At 44.3% G+C, this 24,439-nt stretch overlaps 1 protein-coding gene across 3 annotated transcripts in view; it reads left to right on the plus strand.

The window, feature by feature from the left end:
- The window catches only part of fat3a (FAT atypical cadherin 3a), a gene marked incomplete at both ends in the record, with an annotated part of 197,671 nt that overhangs the window by 103,898 nt on the left and 69,334 nt on the right, over positions 1-24,439 (plus strand). For 2 of the 3 annotated variants that reach the window (XM_080731608.1, XM_080731609.1), the window contains 4 exons: positions 8,767-9,081; positions 10,944-11,154; positions 13,375-13,443; positions 23,594-23,733. In XM_080731608.1, the coding sequence (XP_080587734.1) occupies positions 8,767-9,081; positions 10,944-11,154; positions 13,375-13,443; positions 23,594-23,733 (735 nt within the window). The remainder of the gene's footprint in view (positions 1-8,766; positions 9,082-10,943; positions 11,155-13,374; positions 13,444-23,593; positions 23,734-24,439) is intronic. The other variant, XM_080731610.1, reaches the window with a different exon arrangement.

A 24,439-nucleotide genomic window follows, 5' to 3' on the forward strand; every position in this document is an offset into this window, starting at 1 on the left:
TGTTACTGTATATCCTCAAGAGTGCAGTAGTTGCTTGTGGGTATGGAACACACACACGCACGCACGCACGCACATCACATCACACACGTACGCACCCGCACGCACGCACGCACCTCTCTGAAGTGGGAGATTAGGTTGACACAGAAAGTAAAGTGCTCCAGACTCAGAGGGGTGTTACATGTATTATTATTCTTTGGTTCAATGGTTCTCCACTCCCATTTAACCTTTAAAGCTACAACCCAGAGCTTACTTGAATAAATAAAATGTTCTTTTAACCAATCTGTGTGGTAAAAAGCATGTTGGTACACCCTGCGTATCTGCAGTAGTCGGAGGTGGATTCCTTACTTTTCCATTGAGAAATGTACTCCTTGGCATCAGGTAGGACACTTAAGCCTCTATCATAGTCCAAGGTGATGAGCTATCACCTCACACAGTGTAGTTTTCTTACACCTAGGCTACCTAGGCTTTGTTATACATTTTTAGGTGATGGCTAGAAAACTACACCGCGGTGAGGCGATAGCTCTTCACCTTGGACTATGATAGAGGCTTAAGTGGTTGACAAATAGTACTGCCTGAAGCTCATAACTCATATCTTGCGTGACTAAGGGATCAGGGATCAGTTGACACATGAAACTGGCCCTGATAAATGATCTCCTGAGGGGGTGTTCTAAAACGGGCTCTTGTCCTGTCTGGGTGGGTGGGGTCTCTCCTGCTCGCTTCCTGGTGCTGATGACATGCGGCTCCTCAACGCAGCGCTCCCTCTGTGGATCGATTAGGAGATTGAGATCAAGATCGATTGGGAGTTTCTGCAGCGGAAGACTTTTTAATGATGAACATCTCCGAGTGTGACAGAGATGGTACAGTACAGTAGGTCCTGTGCATTTGTTGGACAGCACATTCACATTGTTATATCATTATGTATTTCATCTGGAAGTTGATCCTCACCTGAACTGTTTAAAGTTGTGCTGAGCTCCAAGTAGGGTTGGGATCCTTTAGGATTTCAATGATTCCGGATCCTTTACGAGTCCCTCTTAACAGGTTCCTTTTAGCCATTCCTACAGGAGGTTACAAAAGGACCCTTACTGGTCTGTAACTCTGAGAGTGGACAAATCTCTACAGTTATCGTGGTCCTTGAAATTAAAATGTTTTAGAACCTCTGGTATTGTAATTGAATAGCAGATGTGATGTGAAGTACACTTATCAGCACTGACAGTGTGGTAAACCGGTTACAGAAATGCTTACAAATGTGGTGGAACCGATTCCGGTTCCTCAATGTTGTTTATTGTTTATTGAATGGATCCCCATTGACCATATTCACCTCTCACCTGGCGGCCATGTTTGACATTTGCATTGAAAACTGTACCTACATAGGGTGGCAACTAGGGTGGCATTTCATCTATCTATAAATGCGAGAAGTCTCTGCGTGTCTGTCTGTAATCCGCGTATCTCGAGAACCGTTCGTCCCACCGGCTTCAGATTCGGCACGCGCGTTCCCCGCCGTGGCGCGGAGTGCAGTGCCGGGCCTCGACCCGACCCGACGCACGGTTTTCCCGAACGGGCGCGAAACGTTCGGAATCTCCTTATGCGGGGCTGATTGTTGACATCAGGCTGTTCCGGAGGAAATCGGCGCAAGCGCTGACTCATTGTGACATCACTTCATAAAAGGCTCTGACATCACGTACGCCACATGAGTCAACAAAAAATCTCTGTGAGTGTGTATGTATGTAATCCGCGTATCTCGAGAACCGTTCGTCCCACCGGCACGCACGTTCTCCATATATGGGCATAAAATGAATGCCCGTATGCGGAGCTGATGTCTGACATCAGAGTTTTCCGCAACCGGTACTGTGTGTGCAGAGATCTTCATATATGGGCATAAGTGGACAAAGACAAACAGATGGTCAAAACGGGTCCTATGACAACAGGTATATTGGGGTTTGCATTAAAGGGTGGGGCATTCATTCCCTATTTCAAATTCGGCACGCGCGTAAAATGGACCCAGATAGACAGATATCTCCATATATGGGCATAAAATGGACCCAGAACTATATCTGCAGTGATCTCCATATATGGACATAAAATGGATGCCAACAGACAGACAGATACAGATATCTCCATATATGGGCATAAATGGACACAGGCAAACAGATGGTCAAAACTGGTCCTATGACAACAGTATAATGGGGTTAGCATTAAAGGGCGGGGCATTCATTCCCTATTTACATTGTTCCGAGTTGGCCAGGTCACCGACTAGATGCTGGGCCGCCCGACAGCTTCTAGTTGACTTAATGGCAAGATGGCTGCCGTGTGAATCTGGTCAATTAGCTGACTCCTGGGCTACAGATAGTCTTCCTGGGGTCCATACAAGCCCCCGGAACTCTGGGGGCGCCCTGAAACAAAATGGACATGGTGGCCGTTTGAGGTACTGCAGTTGGGGCTTCTATTCATGAACCTCATGAACGCGGATCTAGGCTTCTTTGTATTGACGCGCGTTCATACCGGAAGTGCTCGTTCATGAATTAGAGCCCCAGCGCGTCCATGAACACAAACTATGACGCAAAATGCGTCACAGAAGCCAAATAGAAGCCCCACTACGTCACGTTTCAGAGGCGTCTCAAACGCGGAAGTACGCTTCATGCGCTGGGTGAGCAACTCAATGCAAGTGGACGGGCGGGGATATCCGGTGTCCTCTCTATTCTTATTATAACTCTATCGGTCCATACGGATGTGCCATTTCAAAACTTCACACGTCCTGCCATTGGCAAGACAGTAGATTTTCAGGGGATTTGCTGAACATTGAGCTTGTAGATGAACTATTTTTGCTACTTTTTATATTTTTATGACCTTCTCTTACTACGAAGTTTAAATCTACCTATGAAGGTGGATTCTGCTTTTAAATGTGAATAGAGTGGTTTCTTGCCATTTGCGAGTTTCTTCAAAACTCGGGGGGGGGGGGGGGGGGGGCATAGCTCAGGGGTAGAGAAACCGTTATTAGCGCACGAAGGGTTCCCGAACTGTTCCCAGTTCGAATCCGGGCTCCCCCTGAGTTAATGTCGAAGACTCTGAACCCTACATTGCTCCCGGTGAGCAGGTTGGTGCCTTGCATGGTTTCCTCTGCCACCGGTGTATGAATGTGTGCGTGAATGGGTGAATGTAATGCACAATCTTTGTAAAGCGCTTTGGATAAAAAGCGCTATATAAATGCACCATTTACCATTTACCATTTTACAAAACTACGCTCCATTCTCCATAAAAATTTGAAAGGCAAAACAGGGAAAGAAACCTGTGGAAAATAAATTCAGGAAAAGAGCAGTTAATACTAAAGAGTTGAAATGGCACATCTGTATAACATAGATACAAATATAAAAACATGAAATATACATGATTACAAAACATTATACAAAACATATTTACAATGTATATAATTACATTATACACAATTATATAATGTTGGATCTGGTTCCTCTGGTTCCGGAACCCAAACCTAGCTCTAAGTTCTTTTCTCTGCACCACGTTGTCAAGCGGGCCACTTCTCTCTTGTAGACATCATTGCTGATGAGACCCTCTATCTAGGCTAGGGTTGTAGCATCCGCAAATGTTTTCAGTTTGTCAGAGGGGTCATCGGGAGCATTCACTGGTGTTCAGGGTCGGTGTAATTGGCGTAATTAATTACAGCTGGCTGTATTGTCATCGCACCTAATAAATAAATTATGGATCTCTAAATCCATAGTTAAAATAAGAAGAGACGAGCCAAAGGACTATATTTAAATTGCTGTATTGAGGAGAGACAGACAAGGTAGACAGACAGTTCTAAATCTCTCCCCACCCTAACGGTAGGTCGAGCATTCTCTCTCTCCCAAAATGGAAGTTTAACATGTATATAAAGAGTACAGTTATGACAGTAAGAAGTCGTGGAACTTATTGATTCGTTCCCATATCATAACAAGGAAGTAACAGGAAGAAAGTGACACGTAGTGTTGGTAATTTTCCACCACTCGTGACTTATATCATAGTATCACAGTATATCAAAACATGATTACAGTCGGGGCAACCAAAGTTACTATGACCCGTAATCTATTAGCCTGAGCTTTACAGTATCCACAAAATGTGGTCTCTATACTGTGAGTTCAGTTCATAATATATAATCCTTATATGGTCATATGAGCTTCATACACCAATAACATAATTATGTATCATAATTTATCCTAACAATCTATCCTTTTAATTTTTGTATGAGGTTCATATGACCTCCATATTAAACATTTTATCAGGGTAATAATAATAATAATATGAAGACTTTAATAATATTTAGAAATTCAAATTTTCAAAAGAGAACTCTAATAAATCCTTAAAGTTAAAGAAACTTGACACCAAATAAAAATATTTCATCGTTTTTTACAGATGAAATGAAGACAGAATTAAAATTGAATAAACAGATAAAAATAAAGAATGAAAAATGAAAACCTGTAATAAAAGATGAATTAAAAAAAAAGTCCATAAGTCCAGTGATCGGATGACGATGGTGATGATGATGATGATGATGACGATGATGGGGCATTGTAGAGACGTGAGGGAGGAGGACGCAGGATGCAGTTGATGTGGGGTCGTTCTTCTGGGTCTGGGTAGTCTTCTTTCTTCTCAGGTAGTTTCCTATACGGGGCAGAGGACTTGGCCAGTTTACTGTTTCCAAACAATTTAGTTCATCATGATAGTGTTTGTACTACACATGGCATCAACAACAGTGCAACTTAGACTCACCGACCAGGCACGATTTCTCGTGCCAATGCGGTGGGTTGGCATGCACTGCTGGCTGGCCTGGCCTCAGGTTGTGGTTCGTCTGCAACACCCCATCTCAGTCAGGTGGTTCTCAGTCGACCCGATTCCTCCTTCTTCCCCACACTGCCTTCCTCCTCTCTCCGTCAAGCCCATGTAAATAGAAATATTTCAAATTAAGTTTCAAATAAATCTTAAATCGATGAAAAACCAAATTAAATTAAAATCAAATTAAAATTAAAATATATTAAACAATTAAAATATATTAAACACTCCCCTTCTTGTTACAACTTATAGTTGTGACATAAAAGTTAAATCAAATAATTTAAATTGTTTAAATCAATGAAAAGGGCTTCAATTCATGCACTACAGTACAGTACAGTGGGCACAGGGGGACAGCTGCACAGTGTCAGTACAGTGTCAGTGATAAGTAATACGCCTCAGGGGCGAGAAGCGACCTTGTGTCCTTCTCAACAATGGGGTCTAATTTGGTTGTTATGGTAACCGGGGACATGACGTTCCCAACAGAGGTTTATGGGTAATGAAGTCTTCACAGTAAATGTATTCATAACAAGACAGGATAGAACCAAAACAAAATACCATAGACAGTAAACAGTCAGAATGTTGTTGAAAATGGAAGAGACAGAGACTTGTTCCCAAAACAATTCTCTCACACACAGACCATCTGACCTCGACAGATCCAGGTGGTTTCTCAGACAGGCACACATACGCACACACCTCAAAAGGCATGAATCACAGTCACACGCACGCTCACGCACGCACTCAGGGAGTGAAAGAGATAAGGGTCAGAGCGACATTTACGCACACACAGGCGCTTGCCCGCACTCACACATACATTATTGGGACGGCACACAAGTGCACGCACGCACACGCACACACAGGCTCACAGAGATGGGAGTCAGAGAGGGGGGGGTTTACACCCACACGCACAAATCTTCTGCTCGCACACACACACCGTAGCCTACGGCAAACTCATTCTCACAGAATCCATTCATCACATAAATGAAATTATAGTATAATACACACCCATAGTCCTATGAGAGGTTCTAAAATCTTAAAGTTACAACAGTTTAAATTAATTTAGGCATCAATAATTTGAGTTAGTTATTCTTAGTCTTAAATCTTAACTTTAATTTCTCAGAGACATTTTAAAACGTCTTAAAAGTATTTAATATTACAGAAAACAGAACTGGTCAGTAACATAGTCTTAAAGATAAAATATTGTTTCTCACTTTCCAAATGGCTTGGCGCCAAGCCATGAAAGTGAGAGACCCAAATAAACACAGTATTATCGGTACATAAACAGATAACTAAACACTCCGCTGACTTGCGGAGGACATAACAGTACAAATACTGACAAATAACATCCAACTGTACTGGGTATACAGAGATTCTGTCTGGGTCTACAGTGGGTATTAAACAAATAATGACCCTTCATAGGGTCCAGACAAACAAATAATGACAAAAACAACTGTACCGAAAAAAGTTAAAGTTTGAAAATATTTGACTCTGCTTCCTCATGGCAATGAGAGGGAGAGAAACCAAACAGGAGAGATCAAAAATAGAATAGGGAGTTTGTACACACACCCTTAAACTTTCAAAGAAGAAACAAAAGAGTTTTACGACCATCTGTATCTATAGCAGATAAGGGTTAATTTACGACGCGTGTCAAACCAAAACGTTATTAGGAGCTATCGGACTCCTCCAGACGGAGGGAGAACATCATTCTCAAATCATATCAATTATCATAACATTAACATCGTTAATTCAAAATTCAAAGACACGACACGTTACAGGGATTTAGTAAATATGTACTTATCTTAATCACTTAGGAATTTGCCGATGCGCAGAGATCCAGGAGGTGCAGCCGGGCGGTGGTGCATCGGTGGAAAATCCAGCCTTTCGTCACGGTCCGGTGCTGCTCCTGGATGTCTACGCGGTTCCACATTAATCCAAAACTCATAACACTGTTGTCAAATAAAATCCTTTGTCTGAAAATACAGCAATTAGAGATAAAATCCTGGCTGGTACTTTTTCATACGTGTTGCAACATTGTTCCACCGGGGGAGAGAGTGAACCATGGCTAAACAGCCTGAACACTCCGTCCCTCAGTCGGCCAATGTTGACAAACTGTATGCGGCTAACGAAGGACCAATTAATAAATAAAATATGGATCTCTAAATCCATAGTTAAAATAAGACAAAGAGCCAAAGGACGTATCTTTAGATTGTTGTATTGAAGAGAGACAGACAAGGTAGACAGACAGTTCTAAATCTCTCCCCACCCTAACGGTAGGTCGAGCATTCTCTCTCTCCCAAAATGGAAGTTTAACATGTATATAAAGAGTACAGTTATGACAGTAAGAAGTCGTGGAACTTATTGATTCGTTCCCATATCATAACAAGGAAGTAACAGGAAGAAAGTGACACGTAGTGTTGGTAATTTTCCACCACTCGTGACTTATATCATAGTATCACAGTATATCAAAACATGATTACAGTCGGGGCAACCAAAGTTACTATGACCCGTAATCTATTAGCCTGAGCTTTACAGTATCCACAAAATGTGGTCTCTATACTGTGAGTTCAGTTCATAATATATAATCCTTATATGGTCATATGAGCTTCATACACCAATAACATAATTATGTATCATAATTTATCCTAACAGCACCTCCTCTTAGTGGCATTTTCTTCACAGACGGTATTCTTAATTGAACACAACTATAAGTGTGGTTTGGGGGAAATTAATTGTTGCATTGTATCAAAATCTTAGACAGGGTGCAAAAATGCCTTGTCAACTTACAAAATAAAGATAAATTTAATGTTGTACAAAAAAGGCTCATTGGCTAGCTCCACCTCAAGCCCTCCTCTCTTTTATTCGCAAAGCGTGAGGATCCTTTATCATCATAGAGGTGTAGTTGTAACTAAATTAATTAGCTGTCAAGAAACAGGAAATAAGATAAAAGGGAAAGCAATCTCCTCAACACTCGCAATATGACAATATATATGTTCCATTTATCAGGGAATGGCAGGGGAGAGTGGCAGGCAACTGTAATTAGTTTAGTCAGCTGTTAAGCCTGGTTTCCGTCTTGCACTGGTGCACATCATGTGCATCTATATCAATGTATATGTAAATGTACAGTATGTGTATGCAGTGGTGTGTGTGACTTATGTCTATCCATATCCGTGTGCACGTGACGTGTGTGTGCTTCTTGCTGTTAATTATGAGGAAGTGTGTGGGTGTGGGTGTGTGAGTGTGAGTAGTAGTGATATCTCTATCAATCACTCTATACAGTGATATAAAGAAGAATGTGCTGTTTATAATAGTATACAGTCTATATGTGGTATCGTTCCATATGCCTCAAATCCGGCCTTCATCAGTCCATCAGACTACCTTATGCTAGGGACCACTAGTGAACCAGTGGTGTTGGGCTGTGTATTACTTTAGTTTCGGGGTCTTCAACAGGGGGTCCGGGTCCCCTAGGGGGTCCTCAGAGTTAATACAGGGGGGCCGTCAAATATTTGTGTAATAGGATCGTGTTTTTTTTACATTAACCATTTGCAGATCTACAAGCTTACAACGCCTCGCGCTATGAGGCGTTGTAAGCTTGTAGATCGGCTAGTTTTATCAAGGAGGTTTGTAGAGGGAAAAGAAGAGCAGACTAAGTATTTGACAGTTCAAGTGGTTAAATGTCTGACAATACACATTACTCCAACATGATGACAGTGCTGTCAAATAAGTCTAAGCTGTCTAATCTATGAACATGACACCATTTTATACAATATGCAGTGGGGGTCCCTGCTTCATCTCTCTCTCTCTCAGCTAAGCGGTCCCTGACCTGAAAACTTTGAAGACCCCTGCTTTAGTTTATGCTCCATTGTGTAATGGACTATAAACCGGGCTTACCTTATATAGGTTTCCCTACCCTGCCTCCCTCACGCTGACACTCCCCTCTGCGTCCCCCTCCAGGTGACGGTGACCGACGGTGGGCCGAGTCCCAAGCAGAGCACAGTGTGGGTCATGGTGCAGGTGTTGGACGAGAACGACAACAAGCCCGTCTTCCCTGAGAAGGTCTACCAGACCAAGCTGCCCGAGAGGGACCGCAGGAAGAAAGGCGAGGCCATCTACCGCGTGTTCGCTTACGACCGCGACGAGGGGCCCAACGGCGACCTCTCCTACAGCATCATTGACGGCAACGAAGACGGCAAGTTCTCCATCGACCCCAAGACTGCTGTGGTGTCTTCGCGCAAGGCCTTCACCGCCGGCAGCTACGATATCCTCACTGTAAGTCAGCTTACGCTTTCTTCATGCTTTTTTTTTTACCCCTCTTTTCTTCTTGGAAAGCATCCATGTCTTTGTTTTTACTACATTTATGAAGGCTGTCGGTTGTTTGTTCCAAAACAAGAGGTTTGCTTTTTAGAGTAACATGTTTAATTTTTTTGTGTTCTGGCTCACCTTTATAATATAGTAAAATAATGGTATAATATAGTAGAGTAGAGTAGAGCAACCCCAAACGTTTGATGCGTTTCTCCTTCCACATGTTTGAGACTTTCGCTAGACTGCTGAGAGCAGACATTCCAAGATTCCCCCCTCTATTTCCAAATTGTGGTTACTGCCACAATTTATATGTGACTAGACAACATGCTGCCACAAGTCTGCTAATTAAACCGGTGTCATTATCTAAGCGGTGTGATTTATAGTTTTTGTTCTGACCTTACTCTTCCACATACACATACAGTACGTAGACGCTCCCCTCCATTTTTAGTAGTTCATGCTCCACAAGACTCCGGTCAGAACTCCCAAATATCTTATTGTGCATACACATACGGTACTTTACCGTAAAGGTAAGGTAAGTACAAATGTTTTGTTAAAATTACAGTTAAATAGCTCTTATGTTTGGATAGTAATCAATGCTATAGAGTTTGTTTGTTCAGTAACAGCAGGGTTCTACCCTCTCTATCTCTCGAGCTCTTTAGTAAACCTTGTCCTGAATAAGCTCACAGGGCTTTGGACATTAAAAGCAAAAAAAATGCTGTCTGCCACCATTTTACAGTTAGTCTAGTTTAGGTAAGTTTTAGAATGTCCTTCCTCTGTGCTGCCTCAGCTAAAGTTCTGAAAGGCCTCTCCAGGCCAGTGCCTGAGCTCTGTACTGAAGATACTTGCAAGAGATACTGACTGAAGAGAGCATGCTGTGCAGTTTTTGCTCCTCTCTTTAATCTCATCTGGCTTTATGTTATTTCCCTATGAGACAGGTGCTACTGCCCCATCTTATGGTGGGTCTGTTCAACCCGTTCTGTTACTTTCATGTCTGTGTGCCTTTCCGAGTCTCCTTTTGTAAAGCCTTTCCTTTGTCTGTGACCTTTTTGTTATCTCTCTGGAGAGAGACAGGCCAAGTTCAGAATGCAACTGTCACAACAGACTTCCTTTGATAATCTCTGTGTATTCGGCTTTTTCATGTCGGGATCCATTTTGTGATTGGCCTCTGCTATCCATTGCAAATGTCCAAAGGGCATGTTATGTTTTTGTTCTTTTTGTGTCTATATAGTTTTGGCTCCGCTTTGATTGTTTTCTCTCGTGTACCTCTGCTTTCGCTCTTTCTATAACTGAACCCGCTCTGCCCTGTCGTTTACCCCAGTGGTTCTCAACCTGTGGGTCGGGACCCCCAGGGGATCCCCAAATTATTTTGGGGGGTCCCCAGATGTTAAGCTAAATGTGAACATTGTTTTCTCACTCAACAGTAGACAAACCAACATAAAGTTGAAGTGTATAGAGGGGATCTGCACATATTTAAAGTGACAATTTAAGGACTTTAAAGACCTTTTTAGTACCTCTGGTCAAACATTGGTCAAATTGTCAAATATTAGAGGCTGAAATCAAATATTAGAGGCTGAAATTGTGAAAATAGCCAATCTACATGCTCTGTGAGCATGTAGATCTGCTATTTTCACAATGGAATAGATCGAGTCAAACCAAATGTAATGCAAACTCCTACAATTCCAAGTGCTTGTGCAAGGTGGGGGGTCCCCAGTTAAAATATGATTATTTTGGGGGTCCCCAGTTAAAATATGATTATTTTGGGGGTCACGGCCTGAAAAGGTCGAGGACCACTGGTTTACCCCATCATTCGCTTGTTGTTTTGCCTCCAGATCAAAGCCACCGACAACGGCCGTCCTCAGAAGTCGTCCACTGCACGCCTGCACATCGAGTGGATCCGCCGACCCCCTCCCTCGCCCCTCCCCCTCCTGTTTGACGAGCCTTACTACAACTTCACCGTCATGGAGAACGACAAAGTGGCTGAGATCGTGGGCGTGGTCTCCATGCAACAGAGCTCATACCCTTTATGGTTCGACATTACAGGTAACCCACCCCACCCCCGTAGGCGAGGAAGAGTCTTTGTGGTGGATTTTCAAGTGGGGGATGTTGTTTGATTGGCTTGGAATATAAAAGTAGGACGTGCCTAGGCTTTGGTGCATGACGTCTTTTGGGGCTGACAGTATTGTCGGTGTGTGTCTGTGTGCGTCGGGAGCAGTTCAGGTGCTGTGCCTTCGCTGCATGATCCGTGCAGGTGTGCCCGCCCTCTCTCTCTCTCTTCTCCTCTGCCCATCCCATGGTCACCATGGCGATTCAGCACACACCTCTGCCCGCTGCCAAAGGCTTTATTTCAAAGTACAAAGAAATATGATAATTCTGTAAAAGTGGGGTTCAATGAGACTGAAGTTGAAAAACAATTTACTTGGTTAATATGACATAATCAAACTGTTATTATGTTGCGATTGTTTAATATTTAGCCTATTAAGAGATGTACGTTAGTAATATTCATGAGTCAGAGTAACTTTTTTTCATCATTGCTGCAGAGATTCTAACCCACTCTTAGTAAAGAACATTATGACCAATTTTAAAGCCAGTGTGACATTCCCCTGAAATGTGTGAACATGGCACCCTCAAATCCCCTTTGATCTGTCAATGTTCACTTTCACCCACACGAAAAGGTTTAAAAGGATTATGTCATGCCCAGTTCACTAAGCTCGATTCAATGATGTGAATATTATGTTATGGTAAACCTTATTTGATTTAATGAATTTCATGCAAAAATGGATCACAACTTTTTTAATGTTAATGGATTTAATTTGCAATGTCAATGCGATACATTATCTACACTATCGTCACTGTCAGGCAGAAACCTTGTATCTCCAAGTTTCAAATTTGTATGTCTTTTCAAGCCCTGCTTCATCATACAAGGCCGTCGCACAAAAGTAGTGAAAACAGCCGATCTACAAGCACTCAACGCCTCGTGGTGCGAGGCGTTGTGTGCCTGTAGATCGGCTGTTTTCACTAGTTAAAATAATGTTTTAAATGACAAATACAAAACGAACGGTTTTGGACATACAAGGTTTCCACCCGACAACGACGCTATACTACACTGTATCTAGCCATAATAATGAATGCAGTATGGGTAGCTGAGTTTATCAAGAGGGCAGCCCGCCCCGGTGGTGGATGAACTGCAGTGACCAGGACTGCATTTATCACAATGCACCACCCATTACCTCCACTCTTCGTCAGTGTGTATCCAGGTGGAGATACCTTCTGCCTAATGCTTCTGACTCACCACTCTACCATAGCTCTTTTTCTCTCCCTCCCTCCCTCTCTGTCCATCTTGCTTTGCATCAATACTCTGCTCTCTCTTCGTCCGTCGGTCTCTCTCTCGCCCTGTGCACCTTTCCACTTCTCTGTTCCTCTTCGTGCAAGCTTAAAATAATCTGTCTATCCCTTCTCTGAAAGCATAACTCTCTCATTCAGTCAGATCCCTCCATTTACCCATTACATCATGGGTCTTCAACAGGTATTCCGGGACCCCTAGCCTGGGGGGGGGGGGGGGGGGGGGGGTTGCCAAATCTTTTATAAGACATTACCACACAAACCCCAAAACAAATGGTTTAATAATATTACAAGGTAAATACAGTATGCATCACTATGTTATACACTATATTGTGGGGGTCCCTGCTCTCTCTATCTAAGGGGTCCTTGACCTGAGAAACGTTGAAGACCCCTGCATTACATGATGCTCTCCCCAAAAAAGTTCCACATCCCTTCAACTGAAATTATGGGCCTCAGAAACCAGGAAAATGTATGTCCATACTGTAACTAGAATTAACCACTAATTACTACAGTACTAATACTGCATTCTACAAATTTATATTTGACCCCAAGTCCTCTGGAAACTCACTGTTTTTGGCACAGACTGATGGGCTATGAGCCAAGTCGGTTTCAATCCGGTCAAGTCAGGACCTGCGAGGATCATTTGGGACCAGACGGGCCCTGTTGGGTTTCGCTAGGTCTATTTTGGCCTGGGATCCCATTTCCAATCCAGTCCTAATCCTGCCTCCATATCCCTTTGCCCCACCCCAACACACAATACACCCCTTTGACCCCCTTCCTTTCTCACAGCACACTGCTGCCAGAACCTCCTCCTCCTCCTCGTTCACCTTTCTCTGTCCCTCCTGTCTCACTTTATCTCTTTCTCTCTCTCCTTGCCTCTCCTTCTCTCCTTCTCTCTCCTCAATGCTTCGTGCCTGGAAGGTCCCAGGCCTTTTCGTGAGATGTTCTATATTCTGCAGAACGCTTGTGGCAGGAATTGTTCCACAGAAGGTATCTCAGTTCGACCCCACCCCACCTCACCCCTCCCCTCCCTTCCCCTGAACGGTTATTTTCCCTCCAGCACCAGTCCTTTTCTTTCGTCTACCCGTTCTATTGTCTCTGTTTTCGTTCCTCCTATTTTTTCTTTTATTCTCTTTTTGTTCGGTCGCCATTCATCATTTGCACCTGTGCTTCTCATCATTGTTCGTCACCTGTGTGCGCCCAGTGCTGCTCGTGCCTTCTTGTGATTGGTTGGTTGGGGGCAGAGCCGCTGAAAGAGAGAGTTACGACACCCTTTGACTTCGCCGTGACGCGATCGTGTGGTTCATGTATGGAGGGTGCCTCATAAACACTGATGAATGGGGTTCAGAGGCGGAACAACTTAGTAATGTTTGGAACTATTTGGTTTGGAACTTACCACGGTAAACGTTATTTGCGTTTATTCTAAATTATAGATAATTGAATATTATATGAAGAAGACTTTGATTACAACATAAGTCGATGGGAATGTCGTAACTCTCTCTGGGGTGGGGGGCATGGGGGGGTAACGTAAGCGAGAGTGGAGTGAGAGTGTATACATGATCGTGTTTTTGTGTTGTCCGTGTGTGTGTGGGTTGTCCGTGTGTGTGTGTGTGTGTGTGTGTGTGTGTGTGTTGTCCGTGTGTGTGTGTGTGTGTGTGTGTGTGTGTGTGTGTGTGTGTGTGTGTGTGTGTGTGTGTGTGTGTGTGTGTGTGTGTGTGTGTGTGTTGTCCGTGTGTGTGTGTGTGTGTGTGTGTGTGTGTGTGTGTGTGTGTGTGTGTGTGTGTGTGTGTGTGTGTGTGTGTGTGTGTGTGTGTGTGTGTGTGTGTGTGTGTGTGTGTGTGTGCGTGCGTGCGTGCGTGCGTGCGTGCGTGCGTGCGTGCGTGCGTGCGTGCGTGCGTGCGTGCGTGCGTGCGTGCGTGCGTGCGTGCGTGCGTGCGTGCGTGCGTGCGCGCGCGCGCGTGCGTGTGTTTCCTTCCTACATTCATGTACATTGTTGCCCTTTCTTCCAAGGTTAATGGAAGTGATTAGGGTTTGGTGGAATTCCTTTCACAGCCATGATTGGCTATCGGACCCTGCTTAGCAGAGTCCCTGGCTGCTGTCATGGTAACACCTCCTCCCTAGGCAACGAGCCCTCGGGCGACCCCGGTGACAGCTCTATTTAATGACCTGCTGTTAGGAGCATCAGTGGGGACACATTACGGCCACCGCCCCCGAGCTGTCAGCCACCCACACACACACACACACACACACGCACGCACGCACGCACGCACGCACGCACGCACGCACGCACGCACGCATGCTCGCACGCACACACGCACACACACACGCACACACACACACGCACACACACACACACACACACACACACACAGACAGACACACACACAGTACTTGTGTCTGTTGCGCACACACAGGATGCCATTTGTACATTCCTACACAAGTTCAGACAAACAACAAAAGGTACATGCACCACGCACACATACCGTACACCTGGCATTCATACACACGTCTCCACAAGGCAGGTTTACACAATGTTCAGTTCACACACACGCGCGCACGCACACTCACTCACGCACAGACCTTTCCATGTACCGCCGACCCAATTAGGTGCATGAGTGGTTGTGATGGGCTGTGGGAGCACCCGGTTCAGGGGGTGAGGAGGCGGTCACTCGGACCTTCCGGTCAGACGGTCAGAGTCTGGCAGCTACTCTCTGACTCTCTGCCCCCCGGCATCCACCTGAGAGAGAGAGAGAGAGAGAGAGAGAGAGAGAGAGAGAGAGAGAGAGAGAGAGAGAGAGAGAGAGAGAGAGAGAGTTAGTACTGCTGGGGAGGGAGGGAGGGATGTGGTGATAAAAGTGCTAAAACGTTTTGCTAAGTAAAAGTATCAATTAGAAGTATACTTTTTAAAAGTCCGGAATTCTAAATTAGCTTGAGTAAAACTACAACGTACTGGCATCAAAATGTACTTAAAATACCAAAAGTGAAAGTACTCATTATGGAAAATGTCCCATTTCACAAGTTTTCATAAAATGTATGAAAATCCTTTGAAAATAGCAGATATACAAGCTCACATTGTTACATTGTGTACTTAGTTAATAGTTACTTTAAAACACTGGTGGTGGAGGTTGCCAGGAGCGGGAGGGTAGTTTGAGGCAGCGATGGAGGCGGGAGGGAAGAGAAAGTATGAGAGGATGGAGGTATTGGTGGGAAGAAAGAATGAGGCTATGTCACTCCACACGTACATGGGTATATTTCCATAAACTGAGTTTTTACTCCTTTGTTTTCAAAAATAATTCCCGTCTACACGAGCACATTTATAAACAAATCTCCGTCCACATTAAAAGTGCTAAAAACGCATCACGGCGAGACGTGTCTGTTGACAGCCTGTCGACAACTACAGTCTCGCGATGACAGGCAGCCCATGCAGTAGGTCTGTGCTCTGTATATACTGTACATCAACAAAATGATACAATCATATCGTCGTTGTCGAGCGGAAACCTCATATCTCCAAGTTTCAAATTTGTACGTTCTTTCGTAAAGTAAAGCCCTGCTTCATTTATACAAGGCGGTCGCACAAAAGTAGTGAAAACAGCAAATCTACAAGCACACAACGCCTCGCGCCGCGAGGCGTTGTGTGCTTGTAGATCGGCTGTTTTCACTAGTTTAAATCATTTTCCAAATGATAAATGCAAAACAAACGATTTTGTACATACAGGGTTTTCACCCGACAATGACGATATGCACATTGAAAAACAATATCAGATGACAAACTCATGAGTATTCATTTAACTGGAACCTTGATACACTCTCAGAGTTAAATGTTCACTCAGGTTTTTTTGCCGTGTAGCTGAGGAGAAAAGTCTACCGATGCAAGTAATTGGCGTGTGTAGAAAGAATGAGAGCTGTGTAGGAAGGGATGTGAGGTGCATGCTGGGGAGAGTGGAACAATGGGGGAATAAGCTAGCACAGTAAAAAACTACGAAGAGAAAGTGGAAATAGCTGGAAAGGGAGGTTGAAAAAAATGAGAGAGAGAACTCGAAAAGCAAGAGAAAGACAAGTGAGGGATGTCAGAAGAGGTGTTTGACCCTGGAGGGATAGCAGAGAGAGGGAATTGTGTGTGTGTGTGTGTGTGTGTGTGTGTGTGTGTGTGTGTGTGTGTGTGTGTGTGTGTGTGTGTGTGTGTGTGTGTGTGTGTGTGTGTGTGTGTGTGTGTGTGTGTGTGTGTGTGTGTGTGTGTGTGTGTGTGCATGCGTGCACGCGTGTGTGCGTGCAAGTGCGTGCATTGGTGTTGGCCAGTGGAGGACAGAAAAGACAAGTGAGGATATCAACAGTGGAGAAATGGAGAGACTGAGCTGGCACAGGGGTGTCACACCAAATTCTGGGCCCTGGGTACAAGTTTTCACTGCCGGCCCCCCATGAATGTTCTTCATAGGGGGAGGGGGTTTAACCCATTTAGACTGGGAACGCATTATTACGCACTATTTTGCTTTAACTATTGAAAAATAGCAGATATACAAGCTCACAGCGCAGCAACGAGTGCCGCGCTGCAAGCTTGTAGATCTGCTATTTTTGAAAAACGTGAAAAAAAACAACATAATGTTCAAAGATTTTCACACATTTCACACATTTTCACACATATCTGCTATTTTTCAATAGCTAAAGTATAAAACGATTCAGGCCCCTCCACCTTGGGCCCTAGTAACTCAGTCCCATTTCCCCCCCCCCCCTTGTGACGCCCCTGGATGGCAGTGAGAGGGAGGCTGTGCAATTACAAGACAGCAAACACAGTGAGAAGATGAACAGGGGCGAGACCCGCAGTAGTTTCAGATACACAATGAGCAGGAGCAGAGGCAAATGTGTTATGGACCGACTAGTCTCAGAGCTTGTCGTCGAGAAAAAGGTGTGCCTGCTGGTCAGGAGTAACATCTGTACCTACCGTACCTATCTGTACCCATGGTATTGGGTGATAGAGAAGTAGTAGGGAAATAATGGGATGGAGACACTATCGGCAGGGTGGGTGGGTAGTCTGGGTACATTACAGTGATAGAACAGATGTCGAAAGTAGAGACGGGACGATAAGCGATGTTATCGTTTATCACGATGAAAAACACTCACGATAATCGTATCGTGGAGATTTATCGTGATATTGTCCTCTGTCACACACTTTTATTTGCCGAGCTGCATATCCGGTACCACTTAAACCATCTAGGTAAAAAGTACTTATAATACTATACGTACTTGATACAGTCTTTTTTTCATGATCTATCAAATGTCTTTGCCAAAAAATAGCCGCTCTACAAGCTCACAACGCATCGCATCGGATAATGGATTTTGATTATTAATATCGTAAATCGTGATTTCTTTTGTCGCAATAACCGTGATATGAAATGTTCATAATCGTCCCATCCCTACTCCCTAGTCGAAAGCACTTGTATGTCGCTATTCTATGTTGATACACATTTGTTGATACATACAATCTCCATCTCCCTCTCAAACAATTCTCCGTTTGTCAGCCTTCTGATTGGTCCCTGAGACTCCCTGACTGGCCAACCAGAAAAAAACATTCACTTTTTGCTATCGGGGGTGGAGTTTGTGCAGTGGAGAATGTTGCTTCAGGCTTTCAACAACTGTCCGCTCTGCGCGACACGACGTTCGTCCAGTACGGCCGCGGGCGGTGGTAGCGATCTCGCTCATCATAATGAATAAGCTTCAACAAACTAGTTCACATGGACCTTATCAATGGTCTAAGAGTTACGATTGGGTACATATATTTTAAATGGGCAGAATTACGAAAAGCCAGCCTATTATGTGAGGAGAACTATAATCTGGCTCTCCTCTTCCTACCCAAGATGCAATGCGCTTTCTCTTTCTATTTCTATTCTCTCTCTGATCCAGAGGATTAAACTAATTAAAACATATATTTTCGGGGGAAAACTACTGTTTTGCTATGTAATTACTGTACCTTTTTCTTCCCTTTTTTATTAATATCACGTAGATGTGTTTTTTTTGGTACTTTATATAGCTGTAATGAGGCTATGAAAAAATAAAAAAATCCCATCCACTTCCACTATAAAAGAATCTGCAATGGATGATTCTGTCCCACTGGGATTAAACAAATTAAAACATGTATTTTCGGGGAAACCCCATGTTTTGCAATGTAACTACTGTACCTTTGTCTTCCCTTTTTATTAATATCACCTAGATGTTTTTCCTTTGGTACTTTATATAGCTGTAATGAGGCTATGAAAAAATAAAAAAAATCCCATTCACTGCCACTATAAAAACAATCTGCCCAGGGTCAAATGTCCCACCATAGTAACAGGGCAGAATGGGGCGGGATTTGCAAAAGCCTGAATTGCTACTGCCACTCCCACGCGGCCAGCAGACACATAGCCCTTGGGTAAGAACTCACGCACCTGCACATCATAGTGATAAAGACCCACCTGCTGCAAAACACACCCATTACCTCTAAGTACGGTCCGCTCATCAGACGTGAAAGACTTTTTAAACATACACTTACGTTCCAACCATATATCAGCTATGACCACTAGACGTATGCACCATATACCGCTTTCTGCCACACGCACACACCACATCCCGTAAACGTGCACGCCGCGACTTATCCGCCTATAGCCACGACTCCCCGAGCCAAAAGTTACATCTGCTTGACGTATCAAGTCCTGCCAGACAGTCAGATCAGAGCTGTGTCCCTAGCCAGCTGTGCAGGCGGGGTCTATAGATTGATCGCCTACTGTATGTACTGTCCGCTGTGCGTTGTCAGTGCCAGAAGAAACCCAAACGGGGCCACTGTTTGTTGTTGTCGGGGCTCAGCTTGAAGTGAAGTGGAAGCGGTTATAATTGAGACACAATATGGCCCACATCCTTTCATTCGCCGCCGCCGCATCTTCGGAACAGTGGGCGAGCTGTGTCCCCATTTTTCTCGCTCTTTTGTCATCTGGCTGTGTTGTCTGGCTACGCAAAGCAGCAACTTCTGCTTTTGTCAAAGGAAAAAATAAACACTTCCCCATCTCTCCCACATTTTTTTTAATTATCTCTTTATCCCATTTAGGCCTGGGATTATTGAATGCTTTAACCATTGAAATAGCAGATATACAAGCTCACAGCGCAGCACCGAGTGCCACGCTGCGAGCTTGTAGATCTGCTATTTTTGAAAAATCGTGAAAATGGGTGCACATTTTTCAATATATATTTTTCAAAGCAAACTTTTGGAACTCAAATCTCTGCTTCTGGGGGGTCCCTGGAACAACATATTTTGAGATGGGGGTCTGCGGCCAAATAAATGTAATTTTGGGGGTCCTTGACATGAAAAGGTTTGAGAACCACTGATTTAGAGGAAGGATTTAGAAGTCGGGTCAAAGATCGGGTCAAAGATATTCAAAGACTTGCACACATTTTTCAAAAATAGCAGATCTACAAGCTCACAGCGCGGCACTCGGTGCCGTGCTGTGAGCTTGTATATCTGCTAATTTTCAATAGTTAAAGCATAAAATAATGGTTAAAGTGGTTAAGAATCTAACGCGTTCGAGGTATCTGAGGGTTATTTTGCAAGAGCATTTCTCTTCCTTTTCTCGTGTCTTCGTGTGCATCGGAAAGGCAGAGGGAGCCAATTTTAGTCCACGGCAGAAGGTTTAATGACAGCCCGTGTTGTGGAGCTTTCAGTTTCCCCCCTCTGTAATTTGTCGGGCGGCAGACAGGAGGCTTTTTCCGGCCTCGACGCTGGTCCCTGCCAAACCCCAGGCTGCCTCCTCCTCCTCTCTGCTCCCAAACGGAGAATATTGGGTTGGATGGTAGGCAGCAGGGAAGAGACAGAGGCTTTTCAAGCCATCTGTGATCACAGCATGGCTGAGTAAATGTTTTCCTTTTTTAATTATTCGTTTTATGATTTGTGTCTTAAAAAAAAGGTCACATGTGAAAGGTTGTTTGATATGACACAGCCTCCCTGAATGATGTGATAAATGGACAGACAGCCGCTGAGATGCTCGCTCTATGCCAGTAAATACAGTATATCTCGGGAGGCCATGGCTCAGGAGGTAGAGCAGTGGCCGTTGTCTGGGAGGTTCCAGATTTGACCCCAGGATACTCCTGGCTGCGTGTCATAGTGTGCTTCAGTAAGACAGTGGTTCTCAACCTGTGGGATGTGACCCCCAGGGGTCCCCAGATGATTAACTTAATGTGCAATGTTGTTTTCTCACTCAACAGTAAACAAACCCACATAAAGTTTAAGTGTATAGAGGGTATATGCACATTTCTAAAGTGACAATTTAAGGACGTTTTAATGAACGTGACAAATTAAACGTTGGCCAAATTGTCAAATATTTGAGGCTGAAATTGTGAAAATAGCCGATCTACATGCTCACAACGCCTCGAACCGTGTTATACAAAATGTGATGCCTCAACTCTTAGTGCTCGTCAGGGTGGGGGCGATTATTTTGGGGGTCACGGCCTGAAAAGGTTGAGAACCACTGCAGCAAGACACTGAACCTCTAATTTCTCCCAATGAGCAGGTCGGTGCCGCGCATGATTGCCTCTGGTGTCGGTGAGTGAATGTGTACCACACTGTAGTATGTAATCTGTTACGGTTTTCCGCCTCTCGCCAATGGGTCAATGTAAAAGCACATTATAAAGCACAAAGAAAGACTGAAGGAAGGAAAGAAAGAAGAAAGATTGTGTAAACAAACACAGTGTAGCAGTAATTACTCATTGCTAACACAACAACTGCCATTCCCGATATAGAGCGTTGGGCAATATAGGCTTTCATTAAGTTGTTTTCACCTGTCAAGGGACTTTATCTTTTAGCGTCTGGGAGGGAGAGAGACAGGGAAATGAGTATCTTTTTAGAGCTGGCCACAGTGCTCTTCAGGAAAACCATTAGAGCTGCGTCGCTGCAATTACTATGATTTAAGAGAATTGAGTGTTTAGCATAAAGATCACTTAAATAGGAAAGAGAAACCGGGAAGAGACTCGGTTGCGGGCGCGCACGCGGCCGCGCGCACACACAGACATTGGATATTGTGTTTGTGGACACACACACACACACACAAACACACACACACAGAGACATGGTCATATTGGGTTTGTGCAAACACACACACACACACACACACACACTTATAAACACAGAGTTGAGCAGAGGGAGACTGCAGTCTAAGCTGTGCTGGGCTGAGGTCATGGATTTATTAGATGGAGACGCCGCTGAGGAATCCCTTTGAGTCTGCACCACGGACTTACCACACACATAGACACACACACACACACACACACACACACACACACACACACACACACACACACACACACACACACACTGACAGCTACACATGCACACAGTGCCATACACATGCACATCCAATCACAAACGCAATTTAATTTAATTCTTTGAGTGTAAATAATTGACCCAAATGGACCCGTCCAAGTTACACGGTATATTAACACTTGGGGTTTTATAGTGGGCATATAGACTAGGAAAGGGTGACACATTATTTCTCTCTCACATAGACACACTCACACACACACAAACACAAACACACACACACACGCACGCACGCACGCACGCACGCACGCACGCACGCACGCACGCACACACACACACACACACACACACACACACGCACGCACACCCCACATCCGCCCCCACAAATAAAGCCACACATTATACTCTAACTCCCGCATGGGCCAAATGACCCATTTAAATCAATTTGGGTGGCGAAATGAGACTGTCGTTTAATTAAGGCCCGTTCTTAGCAGGGTAATATCTGACATAAGCACAGTCACCATCTTAGCTCCATTGACAGTGCATGTTTTAATTCGGTATCTTGGAGCGCAAAGCATTGTTATTAGCTCCCCTTATTTCACCCTGACAGCTGGAAGAGAGGCGGTGCAACATGAAGACTTCCTTTTGCTTTGAGAAACGTAATAATTGCAAACAGAACTGAGCAAGATGCGCAAACACACACACAGCACGCACAAGCAAAATGGCAAACCTCTTATATTAAACATCCGTGTGCCACATGTACAGAGAGGTGTGCAGACTGTGCACAAGCAGACACGCGCATGCACGCACGCACACATACAGTTTAACAATTTATTTATGTCCACACACATGGAAAGCATACAGGGACACAAATATTTTAGCTGCAGTAAAGGTCACGTTCACAAACTCATGGATATGTCCTCATGATACAACACGCATGTCACTCAGCACTCCATGGGCACATGTAGCAGTGTCTCCGCCATACTGTATATCGTAGCAGAGACAGCACAATACTTGCCAGCCTTTCTGTCTCGTCTTTGGGTATCTGAAGTTGTCAAAACCCTCCAACAACCAGTCTGTGGGTACACACACACACACACACACACACACACACACACACACACACACACACACACACACACACACACACACACACACACACACACACACACACACACACACACTCTCTCTCTCTCTGTGTTATTTCAGCGCTGTTTGCATGGCCCCTATCATGTTCTGGCTTGTGTTTGTGTGAGCTCGTGCTTCAGTCCTGTTGGTTTGCATCCGTCTCTGTTGACGGCCTCGCAAGTGTGGAGCAGTGCAGAGGCTCCATGCCAGGCCAAACACTCACCATGTTATTACACTCACTGGTACACGACTCTGCCCTGTCCGCCATCACTCACTGACAAACACCCATATCAGCAATGTTTCAAACATCAACATGAGAGAATGTCTTCAGCCTCAATAGAAATGAGAGCAGACCAAAACGACTCTGAATGTATGAAAGTGTAAGGTACTGATTGGCATTAGTGCTACAGTAGCTGTTCGTGTGTGCGTGTCGTGCGTGTGTGTGTGCGTGTGTGTGTGCGTGCGTGCGCATGTGTGCATGTGTATGTGTGTGTGTACGTGAGAGTGTGAGAGACAGAAGCCATACCAGCGTGTGGGTGAGGCCACTCATATGTGTTCATATTCACCTGTGTACATGTGTTTCAGTGGATCTGTTATCTATGAGTAATTGTACCGCGTGTGTGTGTGTGCGTGCGTGCGTGCGTGCGTGTGTGTGTGTGTGTGTGTGAGAGAGAGACAGAAGCCATGCCATATGCCCTCTCTCCCCTGCCTCTCCTCTAACTCTGCCCTCCTCTGGCCCAGGTGGGAACGCAGAGAGCCTGTTTGACATAGAGAAGGGCGTGGGCACCATCATCATTGCCAAGCCCCTGGACGCTGAGCAGAGGTCCTTCTATAACATGACGTTGGAGGTGACGGATGGCACCAACACTGCATCCACACAGGTAGGATACATTTGTACGTGCACACCCAGTGCACAGTATACCGAATCTGATCATTGAAATGTCATGCTGGTGTGATTTTTACACAATAAAACACTCAAGAACATGTTTAAATGTTTTCATCTTATATGATGGGTATTGTAGGGAAGACTGCTGGGTTAAAAAAGCAGGAAAGCATCTTTGTTATTTTAGATTTTAGTGTTGGCTGTTAGAAAATAGCAGATATACATGCTTGTAACATCTGCTATTTATGAACATTTTGGAAAATTCTTGAAAGTGTTGAATCATTTTGAATTACGAGAAAAGGTTTGAGAACTACTGATGATGGCATTTGTAGAATCGGCCTAGTCTGGTCTGGTCTGAATGGGTTAAACTCTTGCCGTTTTAAACTATTTCCATTTTAATTAGTGTTTCATTTGCAGCCAGTTATAATTGCTCGCTGATATTTTGCTGCACCGTGACCCAACCAGCCTCGGGCCAGAGTCGCACCTAATCCGTAATGAATGTATGCTGGTGCAAACTATTATGCACGGTTATACACAAAAATCACCCTGACTGCAGCATATTGTGATAAAATGGTCCGATTGTAGTCATTACTATTTCATGACATACTGTACCTTAATTTGCCCTGGGTGAAGAGAATGATGAAAGGATCTGAAAGGCTGATGTGACAGTAGCTGGCCAATTAGTGCATGCAAAAGTGCGACTG

This window comes from Nannobrachium achirus (genome assembly GCF_963921795.1).
Source record: "Nannobrachium achirus genome assembly, chromosome: 8".
Lineage (NCBI taxonomy): Eukaryota > Metazoa > Chordata > Actinopteri > Myctophiformes > Myctophidae > Nannobrachium > Nannobrachium achirus.